At 35.8% G+C, this 17,540-nt stretch overlaps 1 protein-coding gene across 2 annotated transcripts in view; it reads left to right on the forward strand.

Annotated features, from left to right (window-relative positions):
* The window catches only part of FSIP2 (fibrous sheath interacting protein 2), an 84,856-nt gene that overhangs the window by 34,453 nt on the left and 32,863 nt on the right, over positions 1 to 17,540 (forward strand). For both annotated transcript variants that reach the window (XM_023622163.2, XM_023622164.2), the window contains 3 exons: positions 1,773 to 1,830; positions 5,300 to 5,336; positions 7,629 to 16,581. In XM_023622163.2, coding sequence (XP_023477931.2) covers positions 1,773 to 1,830; positions 5,300 to 5,336; positions 7,629 to 16,581 — 9,048 coding nt within the window. The remainder of the gene's footprint in view (positions 1 to 1,772; positions 1,831 to 5,299; positions 5,337 to 7,628; positions 16,582 to 17,540) is intronic.

A 17,540-nucleotide genomic window follows, 5' to 3' on the forward strand; every position in this document is an offset into this window, starting at 1 on the left:
TAATAAATCTTAATATCCAGTAGAGCAAGTAGAGTGTCTTGGCTTTCCATATAAATTTTAAAATGAGCTTGTTGAATGCCAAAAAATCCTTACTGGGGGTCCAGCTCCATGGATTAATGGTTGAGTTCAGCATGCTCCACTTTGGAGGCTTGGGTTCAGTTCCTGGGCGTGGATCTGTACCATTTTTTGGCAGCCATGCTGTGGCAGCAATTCACATACAAAATAGAGGAAGACTGGCACAGATGTTAGCTCTGGGTGAATGATCCTCAAGCAAAAAATAAATAAATTCTTACTGGGATTGGAATGCCATTAATCTAGAGATCAATTTCAGGAGAATTGACATCTTTAAAGTATTATGTCTTCCAATCCAAGGACATGATATTTAAATTTCCTTTAATTTCTCTCAACAATATTTATAGTGTTGTGTATCTTGAATAGTTTTCAATAGATTTATTCCTAGGAATATGATTTTTTATTATACTTTAAAGAATATCTTTTAAAATTTCATTTTTTATTTATTGATGCTCTAATGAAATACAACTAATTCTTCAGCTCTATGATTTCTGTTTAGTACTTTTTAGTATTTTCTCTCTCTGTGTTGAAATTCTCGCTTACTTCATGCATTGCTCAATTTCAATAATGCTAAATTTATTCTGTTCATCTAAATTTTCAAATTTATTGGCATAAAGTTATCATATGTCCTATCTATACAGATCAGATCTTTCAAAGGCAGTATAGCATAATGAATAAGAACATATACTCTAACCCAGACTACTTAAGTTTCATAGAATTTAAGTAGGAGTTTCTATACACATCATTGGTACCTATTCGTTAATCATTTTTTGGGAGAAACAGGAGTTGCCATTTGAACTTCATTTTGAACTGACTCTAATTACTAATACTACTTTCTGTAACCAGGGCATTCGTTTTGTCTAAAGTTTTTATTCTTTTACGTATTTGCATAATTCATATACACCAATCCAGTATGCCTGTAGAGATGTTCTGCATATATGTTCCTGCGTCATCTGTATCCAAAGTGTTGACTAAAATCCAGTAATGGAATCTTGCTAGATTACACACAAAGCAAGCTAGACGATATTTGAGTGGGAAGAGATTAACGGCAGACAAATCAATGAATAAGTATTGAGGAAACAGCTTAATTAAATAATGTATTCAAAAATAAATGTTATTTAATATTTCCTATACAGTAATTAAGTGCTGAGGATATAGTGGTAAATTTATATCATAGTCAAGGAGACAGAAGACTAAACATTTAATTACAATATAGCCTAATGAATTTTATAATAGAAATGTGTAGAATGCTTTAGAAGCACTAGAGAAGGATATTTATTTACCTAGGCAAGTTTTAAGGAAGGCTTTCTAGAGGAGTTAGCACACGTGGAATGAGACCTAAAAGATGAGAAGTTAAAAGAAGGCATAGAGTGCTCCCGACAAAGGAAATGGCAAAAACAAGGGCCCAGAGGCATGGAAAACATGATACACTTAGGAAATTGTATGGTCTCTGGACCATAGAATACATATGGAAGACTACCCAGAGAAGACACTAGAGAGGTAGGTAAGAACATCAGATCATATGGTATATTTTATGCCTTGGTAAGGAATTTGGACTTTGTTGTGGCGTCTCTGGAGGCTTTTTTAAACAAGACAATGACAACAGAGAATAAAGACCTACTAGAGGATATTAATTACCATTTTACAAGTTGCTGGGGAAGGATACAAACTAATTATAATTTTCATTTTCTGACAAATAGGACCTCAGTCTCGTGTCAGAGGCCAGAATATTTTCACTTCTCGTGTTTTCTCAAATACGTAAGTATCTAAGAAGATTAATGTGTAATTATAAATTAATATTTTAATAATTATATGAGTGCTATTCAAAAGCAAATGATTACATGGAATCCTCCATTCTTGTAGTTCTACTTGGATTTACTGAAACTTCTGTCTTTTGCAAACTCTCAGCGCTAAGCTTTAAGGAAGACAAAGTGAATGTCCTTCCTCTTCCTTCCCCATTTCCTTATCCCCACCTGTGATTCTACTCTTCCCCTATATTCCGTCTTCATGACACTTTCACGTATATCCTACCGTGACCTCTCCTCTTCAGGTAGCTTTCTAGGATCTGGACTTGTCCCTTCGCCTTTCTCCCCTTTGAAATATTCACCATTCCTTAGGCCTTCTGAGATTGTTGGCTTCCTAAGGATGGTAAGTTAATTTACTGTAAGTATTAATAATGTAATTAGTTGTTCCTCTCCTAAAGGGTGTTTGCAGTATAATCCAATAATAATCTCTAATGATGGAAATTAGAAGTCTTTGAAGAAGAAATTTTGGGGGCCTCAGGGATTTTCATTCCTCAAACCTTGGTGGCCACCTCTTCTGTTAGTGTTTATGTATGGTTTTCTCAACTTTAGAGGAGACAGATTATTATTTTAGACCCAACACCATCATCTTTTAAAAAACTCAATAAGCCAAATAAGGGCCAGGATACACATTACAATCCCCAAATTCCTATGGAAGTGGTTGGGTAATGTTAAGTCATGTATGGTAGCAAGTGGTGTTGACATATTCAGACCAAGCTTCGTTGGAGGAAGGATCTTGACTTGAGGACTGATGGATATCAGTTTGACTGACTTACTGAGAGTTCACAGGATACACAGCACTGTAGTAGATACAGAAGGAAGGAAACTGACTAGTCCAAGTTAAAACAATAGAACAAGGTGGAAGAATGACAATCATGTACAAAATGACCATTTTTATTTTATTTATTGAATAAATATATTTTTATTTATTAAAAATATAAATCCTGCCTCTTCATGAAAAAGGTTAGAGGAGGCGCATAATAAAGTCTTAATTCATTCCTCTTCATTTCCCCCACCTAAATTACAGAACTACAAAGTCACTTGAATCTTTTATAGCGAGTACTTTGGATACCCTTTCATTAAAAATCTTATCTCAGCTAAGATGAATAACTCTGTGCATGACCTGCAGCTTCTTCACCACTCCCAACCAAATTGACAGGAATAAAAGACTTTTAGCTGTACCCACCCAGCCTAACATCAAGTCAGAGTACAAACAAAATACAGCTAACAATAGTTTCTGGTCTGACTCTGCCCATCACACACAGGTTGCATTCTTGTTCTGATTTAACTCCGGATTTCATAACTTTACTGTAGAATCATCACATCTGTTCCATCATCCAGCTCATCTCTCGTCCCTCTCCTCTTTTGCTTAGTTCTGTTTTTTCTAATGTTAATACAAAACATTTACAGAAAGGTTTATAAAATACACATGGAAATTCATGACTGAGAGAATGAAGACAAAGCAAATATAATAGCAGTGGGGGCAAACAAAGCTGCAATAATTAAGCATTGCACTTAGATAATAAATCTATATTATTGGGATGGAATATGCAAGGAGTGACAGAATGGAGAAGGCAAGTCTGCTGCCCTGCAAACTGTGGTCAGAAATTTGTAGTTTATTTATTCAGTGACTCTCTGATAGTTTGGAGGGGGGAATTTATGATCAAATTAGCAATACATAATGTATAACTGTGACAGGAACATAGGAGGAAAAGTGAAGGCAAGAGATTAGGAACCAGTTCCAGAAGTCCATTAGTGGCCTACACAAAGACTTCATTTTGGATTAGAGAGTAGGCCCAGATCTGGAAGACTGTAAATGGGAATTTGTTTATCAACCTTCGAAGCATAATGCTCAATGTTAGATACCACAATGAACAAAACTGCCCTTATGATTGTGAGGTGTTGTCAAGGATATCATGGAGCTGGGGAAAGGGAATGGAAATAGGGGTGGTTAAAACATCACAAAGTTCACTGTTCTTACCTAGATCAGCCTTTTCTTTTGAATAAACACTCTGTGGAATATCATTTTCACTGATGTCACCCTTTATCTGGTTATACTGTTGTTTTTTAGTGGTCTTCATTGAAGCTGTCTCTGTTATTTGGTTAATTTAATCCTAGGTCTTTGCTCTTTGTTTGAATCTACATACATGCCTTTGGAGCAGAAAGCCTGTGGGGACAGGCATCAATTAATACCTCGGACTCCTTCAATTCCATTTGGCGCCTACAGCATAGTGTGAAGAGAATAGAAAAATGAATCTGGGGCAGTTAGTTTGCAGAATATCTAAAAGAAAAAAACTATACTTAGGTTAACCTAAGAAACCAGATTCTCAAAAAATAAATGAGGCCAAAAGATAGAGAAGATGTCACTGCTATCAGCTTTCATGCTCCAGGCTCCATATTGCAAAAAGGTACTAGTCTAAGTATGGACTGTTGCTACCAAGCCCAATTTCTGAGCTGAAACCAGTGAAGTTTTCTTTTTCTGCCAAGATTTAGGATATAATTCTCAGTCTTGCTGTTTGTCATATTTGAATTTTAGACTTCGAGAAAAATTAAATTTTATAATGTAAAGAACAGGACCAGAAAAAAAGAAAAAGGACGGTCAATTTTCTTTCAAGAAAGTAAGAAGTTAAACAAAGGGCCCATGTTGAAATATATGAAAATAAACATATAGCTGAAATATATGAAAATAAATCAGATCTACAGTCTTAGATCTTATTTTGTTTTGTTTTCTTATTCTATAATTTTTATTATTGAGTTGTCCTTTAATTTGTTACAATTCAGAGCATTCTATTTTTGATTTAAGTAATGTGTGATGATAAAAAATTCTCATTAGAACACATGACAGAATAATATCGTCATATATAGAAACGGACTACATCTAAATTGGTATTGAATATGGCAAGAAACCTATGATTTTAACCCAGTTATTGAATAATCGTCCACATATTCCTGTCCTACTCAGTGATGAGAGTGTGGGTGGGACTATGGGATTTGGGTAAGTAAAGGATTATCAGACAACTCTGCTCAGATGTCTTGTCACCTCATGGTGCCTTTTAGTAGACAGAAAGGACTAGCCCACACTCTCCCTCCAATTCTGTGTCCTTCCACAGAGAACCACAAAGCAGGCATGGCTAAGGTAGGTCAGAAGTAGAATTTTCAGATAGATATATTTTTCATGCTGCAGCTACAATTCTACTCCTCTGAGTAATAAAGCATATGGGCCAATGTTGAAGGAGGAGGAGAAATTGCGGGGGGGGGGGGTGGGGACTGGAGAAAAAAAGTTTATTCTTCCTTTTGAGTTCTGTAGAAAAACTCTCAGATAGAAAGAGAAGAAGCTGATTCAATGATTAGAAGTTTTGGAAAAAGTTACATAAATTCTTGACCCTAAGTCATAACTAAATGATCAACCTCTCTTGACTTTACAGACAACAGGACCTCCTACAAAATTGCTTGCAAGAAAAAGTATGTATCATAAAATCCATTGATAAAGCAGCATATTAATGGTACTTTCTGATGTGTCATAACAGAAAATAATCTGAATCAAATAATGAGTAATCATCTATTGATATGTCAGTCTCCCTGTTCGTCCTTTCTTTCTTCTTTAAAATGTGCTTTCAGTTACTTCTTAGTTTTTTCATTGGTCTAAAGTTCTCATCAAAAGATAGTGTTGACCCTTTAGGAAGGGGTCTCATGGGGATAGAACAGGGGGAGGCATTAAGGGAACTAGCAACCATAAGAACAGCATCAAATACCACAAACCCATTCTGCCATGGGAAACCATTAAGCAACATGGCTTTGCAGACTTGGCCAGTGGAGTGAGATGCTTGGGTCTGTCTCTAGCCATTTTTGTGGGAAGGGACCTGGACACCTAACAAGTTATATAAAAAGGTACAAGCTGGGAATTAGAACAGACAGACAAGAGGGTATATTTATAAGGGCCAACTCTGAATCTAGTCAGGCCAGTCAGGAAAGGGAAAGGGGTGCAGAACAACATATATTCTGACATACTTTTTCACATGTATTCCTGCTCAATTCATAGACCATGTAGCAAATACAAAAGCTTTGATTCAAGGGAGTATTTCTGTTTAATATTATAAGGGAAAGCAACTAAAAACTAGATTCTATTTACCACATTCACTACATAGAAAACTTTAGGAATAGCTCTCATACATCAAGGTTGGAAATTCGTTCTCATACCTCGCCTGAGTAATAATGTAGGTCTGTTCTTTATTATCTCTGGTAATAAGAAAATAATGTATATTGAATGTCTTAGTTTATATGTGTTGTAGTAGATTAGAACAATTACTTTCCCTGTTAAAATTGTGGTTTTATTCATAAAATATTTGATTAAAGATGTGATTAATAAGGCAACTATTATACCACATACACTGTCATCCAAAAAATGTTTTTCAAACTACTAGCCATTGTCTGTATGATAAGTGAAAAAATATATTAGGAGATTGGGGATTAGAGCAGAATAAAATGGCTTTCCCCGGGGTGCCCCCAAATACTCTCAAATGAGTCAGGAGAGAATATTCCATTCACAGAATACAACATAGGTGTTAACTTTTCTTTGAATGTTGGCCTGAAGCATGAATAATTTCATCTAACTTAAAGCAATATTGTGGGTGCAAACAGCCCCATTACAGGAATCCTGTTGTTTACCCTGGTGCCTATATCTAGCCTTTCAGGCTTTGCTGTCAGTCGCTTGTGTTTATAGCCTTTATGTCTTGAGTAATAACAGCTTAAATACAGACTACTAGTTTATTATAGGCAAAAAGATCTTTGCAAGCCCCAAATATATTTTCAGTAAGTAAGTAGAGATGTATAGAATTCTATAGATGCACTCTGTTTTCTACTCTTGGTCCAATTTAATCTACGACAGCACCATTGACCACTAAGGAAACGGTCACCCAAATCTGGTCCCTAGGTTTTTATTTCCAGCTCACAATGAGAAATTCCTCAACTTTCCTACCCTTGCTCAGCCCTCCTGACTCTTTGACGCCCAGTTCAAGTTTGTCCCTTATTTTCTATCTGAACTAATTTGTTCCTTCACAGCACCATCTTTTCTCAGCCTTCCTATCTAAGACAATTTGCACTGATACCCTTTCTTTGGATACAGAGCCATTCAGTCTTCGTAAAGCATTAACTTTTTTTGTTGCCTATCCAATAATTCTTAACAATGAGCTATAGTCATTTCCATATATACAGATAGCAGGCTCACCCCTGCAGCAAGAAATGAGGAGGAGAGGTGGCTTATTTTCCATCCTCATGTCTTAGCTAGACAGATGCCCCTGAAGGCACCCAAATGTTTTGACTGCCTCTGTTTTGAGAAATACTTTCTTAGAAATAGTGTGGCATATTTAAAATAAAACATAGGGTCATATACACTATGTTTCTTCCTGACAGCATACTTGCATGTTATGTGCTTAGACAACAATTTGGTGATTTTTTTTTTCCTTTTTTTACCCAAAAGTCATTTATCCCAGCAATAAATGTTGGAGGGTCAAAAAAAAAGCTTCTCAGGGAATGTGAATGAAATGGAAACATAAAAAAATAATTTACCGTAGTGAAGAATAAACAAACGACATTAATCTGAAATTCTAAATAGATTCTTTACTATGTTCTCTTTATAACCAAGATGATATACAGCTATGTACTGTTTAATATAAAAAATTTAATGTTACCCTCTGTCCCAGTATAGAGTAAGCTGTTACATGATTTTCTTTTCATTCCTGCTTGCCTCTTTTCCAGGTAACTTCTGAAGAACTGAATAGCATAATTCAGAATATAATGACTTGGGTTGTGGCTACAGTGACTAGTATATTATACCCAGCCATAACAAAGTATGAAGAAAGGTTGCGAAATAATGCATACCCAGTGTCTGATGACTCTGTCCTTTCTTCAGATAGTTCGAGTTTCTGTAGCACATGCAGTGAAGAGCTTACATATGGAAGCTACACATCTGCAACAACTAAAACATTTCAGGGAGAGCCCTGTGCATTTGCAGTTGACATATCAGTAAGACGACCAACGACACCTTTGAAACCACCCCCTGCCCATGTGGAAAGAACAGTTGTGGGAAAAACATATCACATGGAAGAACAGAGTATAACATCTAAACTCAAATATAATAAAACCAGCTTGACATATGGATACCCTAAGCTCAGAAGCTGTAAATCTGACAGTCACCTTTTAGCATCATTTGAAACAGGCACAAAAAAATCTAAGGATGCTACCACTGAAACAGTTGGCTTAGAGAGTCCACTGTTGTCTAGTCAAAAAGCAAAAGCAATGAATGAAGTGAAGAATTTAAAGAATGTTTTTGTTAACTTTAAGTGTCACTTAAAAGGGGAAACTGAATTGATTTTAGAAAGCATTTTTCAAGAAATAATGTCTGATTTAACACAAGCCATTCCCTCTATTTCTTCTGTTACTGCTGAAGTTTTTGTTGACCAAAGTCAGCCTGAAAAAGGAGACTTGCTCTCCAATGTTGATATCTGTTCAGTAGCTTCAGAGATTGTGGAAAATATGCTTGAGAAGCTACAGTCTGCTGTTGAGAAAAAATGTGTTGAGATGTTTTCGCAAGAGGATTTGTCAGTTGACATCAAACCAAACTTAACATCCACTGGAAAAGATCTCACTCCATCAAATGGAAAACCTTTAGAGACTTCACTGCCTTTGGATCCCATGTGTGATATTGCAGAGGATATGGTGTATGGCATTTTGGAGAAGCTGGTGACTCTTGCTTCTTGTAAGCAAAGTGAACTTCCCCATCTTGAAGATGCAACTAAACTTTCCCATCAGCAACATATGATAGATCCAAAAGCCGACAAAAAGAAGTGTAGTTCTGAACCTGATACAGCTAATTTAATTGTTAAGGAAGAAATACAAAATTTAATATCAAATATTTTTTCCAAGTCTTCTTTGGTTGGCCAAATAGAGGAAGCGATCAGCACTATACTAGGATATGTACAAAGTGAACTTAAAAATGAGAGACTTATTGCATCTGAAGAAACAGTAGTACTCCTTCAGCTACTCGATGAAATCTTCACTCAGCTACATCAGAAGCCAGTAAAAGCTGATGTTCAAAAATGTAAACACTCTAGACTGAGAAATCCTTCTGACATTGAAGAAAAGTACAGACTCACTGGTACTAGATTATCTAATGGTCCTAGGTCGGGAAGACCATTTCCACCTGTCAATGTTCCTGGCATGGTCCTTTATTCTGAAGATGATAGTGAAGAAATAGACAAAATTGTGGAAAATGTACTTGATTCATCTTTCAAAGAGGAAAAAGCAAAATCACAAGAGCAGGTTCCTGAGCATTGGTTTACAAAAGGAAACACTTGTTTTGAATACAAAAGAAATAGCAGACCACCTACAAAGCCTGCTTCTGGAAGAAGCAAAGTTGCATTTTGTCATGGGGGATTAGAGACTAAGCTACTATCTTTTACTAATAAAGAAATTTTAAAGGAAAAACCCTGTTTGAATAGAGACATTTTGATTTTCAGCCAAGATCAAAAGCATCAAATACAAAAGGCTTCAGAAAATGTAGTTAAAAGTATTTTAACAGAAATGCTCAAGGACATATCTTCTGTTCCCCCTGGTCACTTAGACAGTAAAACTGGCAAGGAAGCTTCAGTTCTTGTTTCAGAAAAACCTCAAGGACTGTCACATCAAGAATGGATGGACCAGATGTTCTCTGTGTCAGAAATTAGTACAGTGGCTCAAGAAATAACAGATGCTGTGTTAAATATACTTCATAAGGCATCAAGCTGCATTCCCCAAATCACCAGAAGTTCCGTTTCACCATCAGTTCATCAAACTTCTCTAGATAGTTCTGACACTCCCCACATGGTCAAAGAAGCACCAAATAAAAAGCCATTAAAAGTATGGTTTGACAGTGAAAATAAAATGAAATGCTTATCTTCAGTCAATGTAGATCCTCAAAAGCCTTCCCTGTTAAAATCTGAAGAAAGCGAACCTCAACCTATAGATGACATTACTGATAAGATCATTAACACAATTTTTGAAAGGCTGAAGTTACTCGTTTGTTCAAAATTGCCAATGTGCTTCAAACCTTCACCTGCAGAGCAATCTTCATTACAATCTCAACTTAGTACTTACACAACTAAAGTGGTAAACATTGTTTTGCATGCTATTCAGAATGAACTGGAACTCAATAAGAAAAACCTCAATCTTGGGGAAATAGACCATACCAAATCCCTTAAAGGTAAAGGAGTTTTTGCTGACACTGATAACTCAGACTCTTTTGTCCCAAATCTCAATGATGACATTATTGCATCTCCATTACTAACTTGTATTTGTGAAATTTTATCAAGTGAATATTCAGATCAAAGCAATATTTCACTCTCTTCTGATAAGTCAAGGTCCACAATTTCATATGGAACTGACAATGTTGGTAAACAAAACATTTTGCCAAGTAGGCAGGATAAAAAATCTTTTGCCAAATATTTAGCTACTCCGTGTGCTCTCCACAGTGTCTTTAATGAAAAAGATCTCAAAGAGAATGCCAGATTGCAAGTATTAGATAGTATTGGGGAAACAGTGTCTGAAATGTTATGCAAGCTCATAGGAGCCCATCCTCACTGTCAGCCATCTTGCAGTAAGCTAAACAGAGAGAAGATGAATGAGAATCAGCAAACGGCTACTGAATTGCAGTCTAATATTCAGCTCACTTCCAAAACGATTTTGGAATATATACTCGCAAAATTATGTGATGTTGACATGGATACCAGTTTTGCAAGTTCTGGATTTAAAGCTGTCTCAGAGTCTCTTGATATTGACAGCCTATCATTTGCTTCAATTATTGAGGAAATGACCAAATGCACTGACATCATCTCCAGCATAGTTTCCAGGATGATTCAGGGGGGTAATAAAGAGGTGACTAAAAGCAAGGCAAAAACTGTTGCTCCTGTGTCTTCCAAAACAGGAAGCTCAAAAGAAACACATCCAAATAAACTGAAGGCTGTGGCTGCAGATATTCTTAATATGGTTTTTGCTAAACTGGAAGGGTTTGCCAATGGAAATTTAGAAACTCTGGGTTCTATTAATGATGGAAATAAAAAAAGCAATACGATGGATTTGGAATGTGGAAGTCTCAGTGTTTTCACAGACACACATGAAGAACTATTGAAATCTGCTTTATACATGAATGCAAAGAAGGTATCAAGTACTATTTTGAAAGCTATTCAAACAGAATTAAATATGAACTCATTAGATTTGAGGACGAGTGTAAAAACCCCATCACCTGAGAAACAAATGCTTAAGAATATAGTCAATTTAATTTTAGATGCAGTATCCTCAGATATGTTTAATGAAACTGAATCTGAAGAGAGAGACGTTGAAACTTATCGATACAGGCCAACGTATGGAAATCTTCTCCCTGGAGGAGCTGAATCAGATTCATTTCTAGAAGATGCTGCACATACAGAGAGAGAATTCATTGGAGAGAGAACATCACTAAGAGAAGAAGCTAAATCAGATTCTCTGAAACAATGGTTTCTAGAAAGAACCTTAAACAAAATTGAAGTGAAACTCAAAGAAACACAGAAATCTCCAATCGTTCCTATTATAAGAAATATTTTGAATGAAATTTTTCAAAATGCTTTGGTCAATCAATTAAATGTGCTTTCTCTCTCCCACTCTCATTTAAGTGGCATCTCTCACAATGTTGATGAGCCAATTGCTCAAACATCTGTTCAATTTATAGATAAAATGATGGGTCCTTTGGTATCTGAAGCAGATGTAACCATAGTGGCAGATGATGTTGTTAGAACTGTATTTCATAAACTTTATTCAGCTGCTATGACAGAGAGAAATGCAAGTAAAAATAGGTATAAAACCGTCACTTTTTCAGCAAATATTTCTTTTCATGAACACACCTATGGAGGAAGGCCCTCTGTTACTGTGCTGGACAAGAAACCATGTACTCTTCAGTCCGCATTCAATGTTGACAAACAGGCCAAAGTAAATGTAGTTGAAGATATTGTGCAGGCAATCTTAACAAATTTAGAAACTTTCGCTACTTCCAAAGTAAAATCTCTCTTTTGTCCCCAAATCAACTTCACAGTTCCAGTGGCTTTATCTATTCAGCAGGATGAGAGTGCATTAAGCAAAGCATTATCAGCCAAAGATTCATATTCTGATGATCAATTTTTATGTTGCTCAATGGATCATATTACTTCGGAAAAGACCAACTCATTGTGTCAACTCCCTTTGAATAAATTAAATATATATGCAACAGAAGTTGCCAGAAAAATTTTACAAGGAATCAAACATGAGTTAGATAAAGAAAGGGAAAGTCCTTTTGTAACTCATAACATTGTGGTTTCTGAAAGTATTGCAAGTCAGATTGTGAACACAGTGTTAGATATTGTATCATCTAAAGGCAAATATGACAAAAACAATTCTCACAAAGAAGTTGATTCAGATCAGCAAGAAGGTATTATTGAAAAGCTGTTTAATAAGACCGAATATCGAAAAGTACTTCAGTTTAAAATGCAAGATACTATTGAAGGTATCTTATGTGATATTTATGAAAAAACGTTGTATCAGAATAATCTCTCACTTGCCACACACGCTCTGAAAGGTAGCCTAACTGGTAAACATTTCCAAGCAAATTCTGAAATGTTCATTGAGGGTGCAAATAAGATTATTCCAAAACTTTCAGTTCCTAAGTCAGATGTCATTTTGATATCCAATGATATAGTGGATATTGTTCTTCATAATCTCAGTTCTGCCATCATGCTTGGCATAAATCCAAAGAATTCTACTGCTGCAAGATTGCCCCTCACGTTTTGCGATATGTTTCCAAAAGCAGAGTGTCAACAGCCTCCTCTTACGGGGTCAAAAAGTGAAGGAAAAACAGGGTGTTTCCCATCTTCAAGAAATCTGAAATTAGTCTGTGCTGACGATAGTCAGATAACTGTATTAGAGAGAGAAGACACCAAGAAATTTGCTCCTGACACATGTGAGGAAAATGCTAACTTCATTACTGAAACTATTTTCAATCGGTTAGAATCTTTTGCCACAGAAAGAATAGATTCATTAATTACTCTTGTTTTCCAGCCTAAAGAAAAGTCATTTGTTAGCTCGGAACTGGAAAATTGTAAACAAGATGACAGCATCTTTCATGAGTCAAGCCAAGTGGAATCAAATGTGGATGTCCTTAAAATATCAACTGAAACTATTCTCAGCCAAGAGCTTGCAGATTCCACTTTTGCCAGTTACAGAGAAAAACTTGGATCCACAATTCATCTATCACAAGCTAGTCTTAAGGAATATGCTGACATCATCGCCAGAGCCATTTTGAAGCTTATTAAAAATGACTTAGACCTAGAAATCCAAAAGACTTATCCATATCCAAACAATATTTCATTCCAAGAAAACATCACTGTGAGTGAAATTGTCAACAGTATCTTAAAGATTTTACACAATAAAAGATCTGTCAAGGAAATTAGTTTTTACTCAAAAGACAATCCTAACTTATTTTCACAACTAAATGTGTCAAATGAAATATTGCTGGGACAAAGAGAGCAAGAAAAAAACACCAAACTCTCTCTGTTTCCAAAGTACCCATTAGAACAAAACCAAATGGCATTAGAAAAGGAAAGCCAGAGAATTGTTTTGGAAGAAATATTTATGAGAAATGGAAAATCAAAACAAAAAGGAAAAACTGCATTAGTCAGTGCAGTGAAACAAGTTTTAAATGAAGTGTATCAAAGAATAATGGAAATCATTGGCCATTTGCCTTCATTTAATGAAATCCCTCACTTTATAGCTAATTCTAAAAGTAAAACATCAGATATGACGCAATCACATATTAACAGTACAGCAAATGATATAGTTGAAAGTGTTTTGGATAAAATGTACTCTGTAGTTGTGACATCATTATATGAAAGTAATAAAAAAGTAGAAGCATCTGACAACAGTGATACCTTACCCAAGAAACCATCATGTGTCAGAGAAGCTAAACAAGCAGGAAAAGGAAGTAATCCCACTAGATATATAATACCACAGGTTTATTCTTATGCAGGCAGTCAAAATGTCTCTCTACTGGACAACACTTTTTTGCAATATTCACCATTGCAAGTGGGAAAGGATTTAGTCCAAATCGTTCTCAGTAAGATCACAGATTTTGCCTCACTTCATCTAGAAGAGACTTTATCCCCTGAAAGTTGTTCTGATGAGTTACAACCTCTAAGTCCACACAGTTCTAAAGTGAGCCCTAAGGGTGGCCCTAAGCCAGGTTTTAAAACAAGTTTAAAAGCAAGATCAAAAGTTACTCCTTTGCCTAAATTTAGAACAAAACTGCAACTAGGACCTAGTGGTGCTAAGGCCAAAAGCAAGACCAAGTTAGGTCCTGGCGAGAAGACTCCAAAAGACAGTCGATCCAAGTCTGCCACTGGGCTGTCACACATCCTATCAAAAGGAGATGCCAAAAACCTACTAGAAATGAAATTGCCCACTTCAGAACTAAAAATATATGCCAAGGATATAATAAGTAATATCCTGGAAACAGTTGTGAAAGAATTTGAAACGGTGAAGCAAACTAGAGCAATGGTAAATGTTACAGCTCTACCATCTGATCAAATCATGGCAGCAAATAAAATAGTTAATAGAGTTTTACAAGAATTATATGCTACAAATAACCACAATATGGTTTATCCAATCAAATGTTCACATCTGGATGATCTCAAGCTTTCACAGGGAAATATAGGTGAAGGGTCGATTGCCAAACCACAAGCATGTTTTTACTTGGAAAATGTTTCTTCACAGCTAGAACAGATTTTTCCTAAAGAAGGTATTTTTAAGAAAATGTTTGACAAATGGCAGGCAGAATCAAGTGACATGGAAAATGAAAAATGTAAGCTATTGAACATAGCTGGAAATGTTTTGACTGAAATTTCAATAAAAGCAAAGGAATTAGAATATTCTCTTTCACTTTTAAATTTGGCATATCTTGAGGATTGTGAAAGCAGGCTCCATAATCATTTTAAAGGGGCTTCTGCTAGAGCTGAAGACACCAAAGCACAAATTAATATGTTTGGAAGGGAAATTGTTGAAATGCTATTTGAGAAATTGCAGCTGTGCTTTTTGTCCCAGATACCCACCCCAGACAGTCAAGAAACTCTAGCAAGTAGGAAGGAACACATTACTACTAAAAATAAATATGATTTCCCAACCGAGGACATCCATGGCAGTGTGCCAATCTATAGTATGAAGAAAAAAGACCAAATTTCTTTGGGCTCTAGCAACCAAGTTGTTCAAAAAATTGTTGAAAGAGTTTTAAACATGTTAGAGTCATTTGTAGACTTGCAGTTTAAACATATCTCTAAATATGAGTTTTCTGAAATAGTGAAAACACCTATAGAAAACCTTTTTTCTGTCCAACAGAGACAATTAAGTAAACAAATGTTGCCAAAATTACAACCACTGAACAAGTTTTCTGATGAATCCAAGTCAAGTACTATTTCCAAGGAAAATGTACAGAATACCCTTCTACAGGTTCATTCATTCCATTCAGAATTACTTACATATGCTGTTAGTATCATCAGTGACATGCTTGGTATAATTAAGAACAAGCTAGACAAAGAAATAAGCCAAGTGGAACCATGTCCAATTGGCATATTGAAAGAGAACATTGTAGCAAGTGAGATCATTGGCACACTGATGGACCAGTGTACTCATTTCAATGAGTCTCTGATCAAAAACCTTCCAAAGAAAAGTTTGTTCCAAGGAGTGGAAAATACCTACATTGTTAATCACGTTGAATTAGCAACTGGTATGAAAATGCCCACATCAAAGTTAAAGGAAGCTAGTTTGGGGAATAATCCTCCACAAATCAGTGTACCCAGTTTGGTGTTTTATTCAGAAGATATGAAAAAAAAGTATAAGGCTTCATCAAATGTACCCTCATATGCCAGAGCCTGTGTAGAAGATACAGTTGAAAGTTCAGAGCCAATGGAAAAGCCTGATTCAGAAAATACGTCATCATGCTCTAGCAACAAAGTACAAGACTTCAGCAGAAAGGAGTCTAACTTTGGCCATTTTGATCAAACCATGAAAGGAAATAGCTCTCTCCCTGAAGGCAGTGTCTTACAAAAACTGTTTAAGAAAGCGAATGAATCCACAGAAGCAGCATTAAAGCAAGTCATGTCATTCATAGAACTGGGAAAAGGTGAAAATCCAAGAGTGTTTCATTATGACACCCTAAAACCAGTTGTTCCGCCAAACCAAATTCAGACAACTGTTTCTCCACTCAGAATATGTTTAGCTGCAGAAAGCATCGTCAATACTGTGCTGTCAAGCTATGGCTTTCCAAGTCAACCACACAATAATGAAAGCAGGGAAACCATGAAACCGTTTTTCATGTCAAAGAAAAACCCTTTGTCTGTAATTTCTGGAGGACAAAAGAATGAGGAGAAAACTTTGCTTAGAATGTGGGATAAAAGAATCAGCTCTATACCTGAAGAAGAAAACAAAAAACCTGAAGCCAGCAGGGAAGATTTCTCTTTATTGGAAAGATGGGAAAATAAGATGTGCCCAGAGATAAGGACCCTGAAGGAAGTTGAAGTCATTGCTTTTGCTGATCATGAACTGGGTCCAAATGAAATTCATTTGGTAGCAAGACATGTTACCACATCTGTGATCACATATTTCAAGAATTTAGAAACTAGAGGTAAGCAAGAGATAACCTCTTTTAGAACTTGACATAATTTAGAAAAAGAAGTCAGGTATATTTAAAAGATCTCTTGTCCCAGAAGTTGCATTTACTATTTTTCTAAAAATAGCCTTGGAGGTGGGATAGTTAATTACTTAATGAATCAGGATACTAAAACAAAAGTTATACATTCACACCGTTTGAATCTGAAAGGGTCTACTGTTCAGTTTTCATTATCTGCAGATGGGAGAAAATAGGACTACTTTAAAGCAAGGGATTTTGGCTGAGCATGAGGTATGAGGTCCAAAGAGTTTTTAAAGATCTTACACGTGATTTCTTTATAATCATACCAAATGTACAGTTATTGACTGAACCTTAGTGATCCATCTTTTCAGGGTGTACAGTTGATGTCTGTGTCATTATTAGTCACGGTTTATAAGAACAGTGGTATTAAACATCTTGTTTTGTTTGCATTCCAGTGTTCTTAAATTCCTTTTTGGTATAATACTGTAAACATATCTTTACAAAGATAGTTTTACTCCCTTTCTAAGAATGTTTATCTGTGTATGTTAGGTTGAACCATATGTAATAGCCATTTTTGTATGTCCAAACCTCTTGATTATTGGCAATATCTTAAAATTCAATCTAATAATACTATAATAGCACTGAACTGGATCAGTAATTCCAGTTACCAATAAGTAGTTGCTACGTTATCAGTTCAGATACATCACTTGCCCATCATTCAAATAGGAGAATACATACTACCTGTCCTACCCATCTGTGCTAGGAAGTCATTTCCCTTCCTTAAAATTGGTATTCTTTCAAGGTGTGCCTGCAATTGAAAGCTCATAAATAGACTTTCTCCAAGCATTTCTTAATTGAACTTAGAGAATTCATAAAGAGAAACAAAACAAACAAGAGAAGATCCATGATTCTGTCCTATTGGTATTTGGCTTGTTTATTTGTTTTTTTGTTTT

The sequence above is a fragment of the Equus caballus genome, chromosome 18 (genome assembly GCF_041296265.1).
Source record: "Equus caballus isolate H_3958 breed thoroughbred chromosome 18, TB-T2T, whole genome shotgun sequence".
NCBI lineage: Eukaryota > Metazoa > Chordata > Mammalia > Perissodactyla > Equidae > Equus > Equus caballus.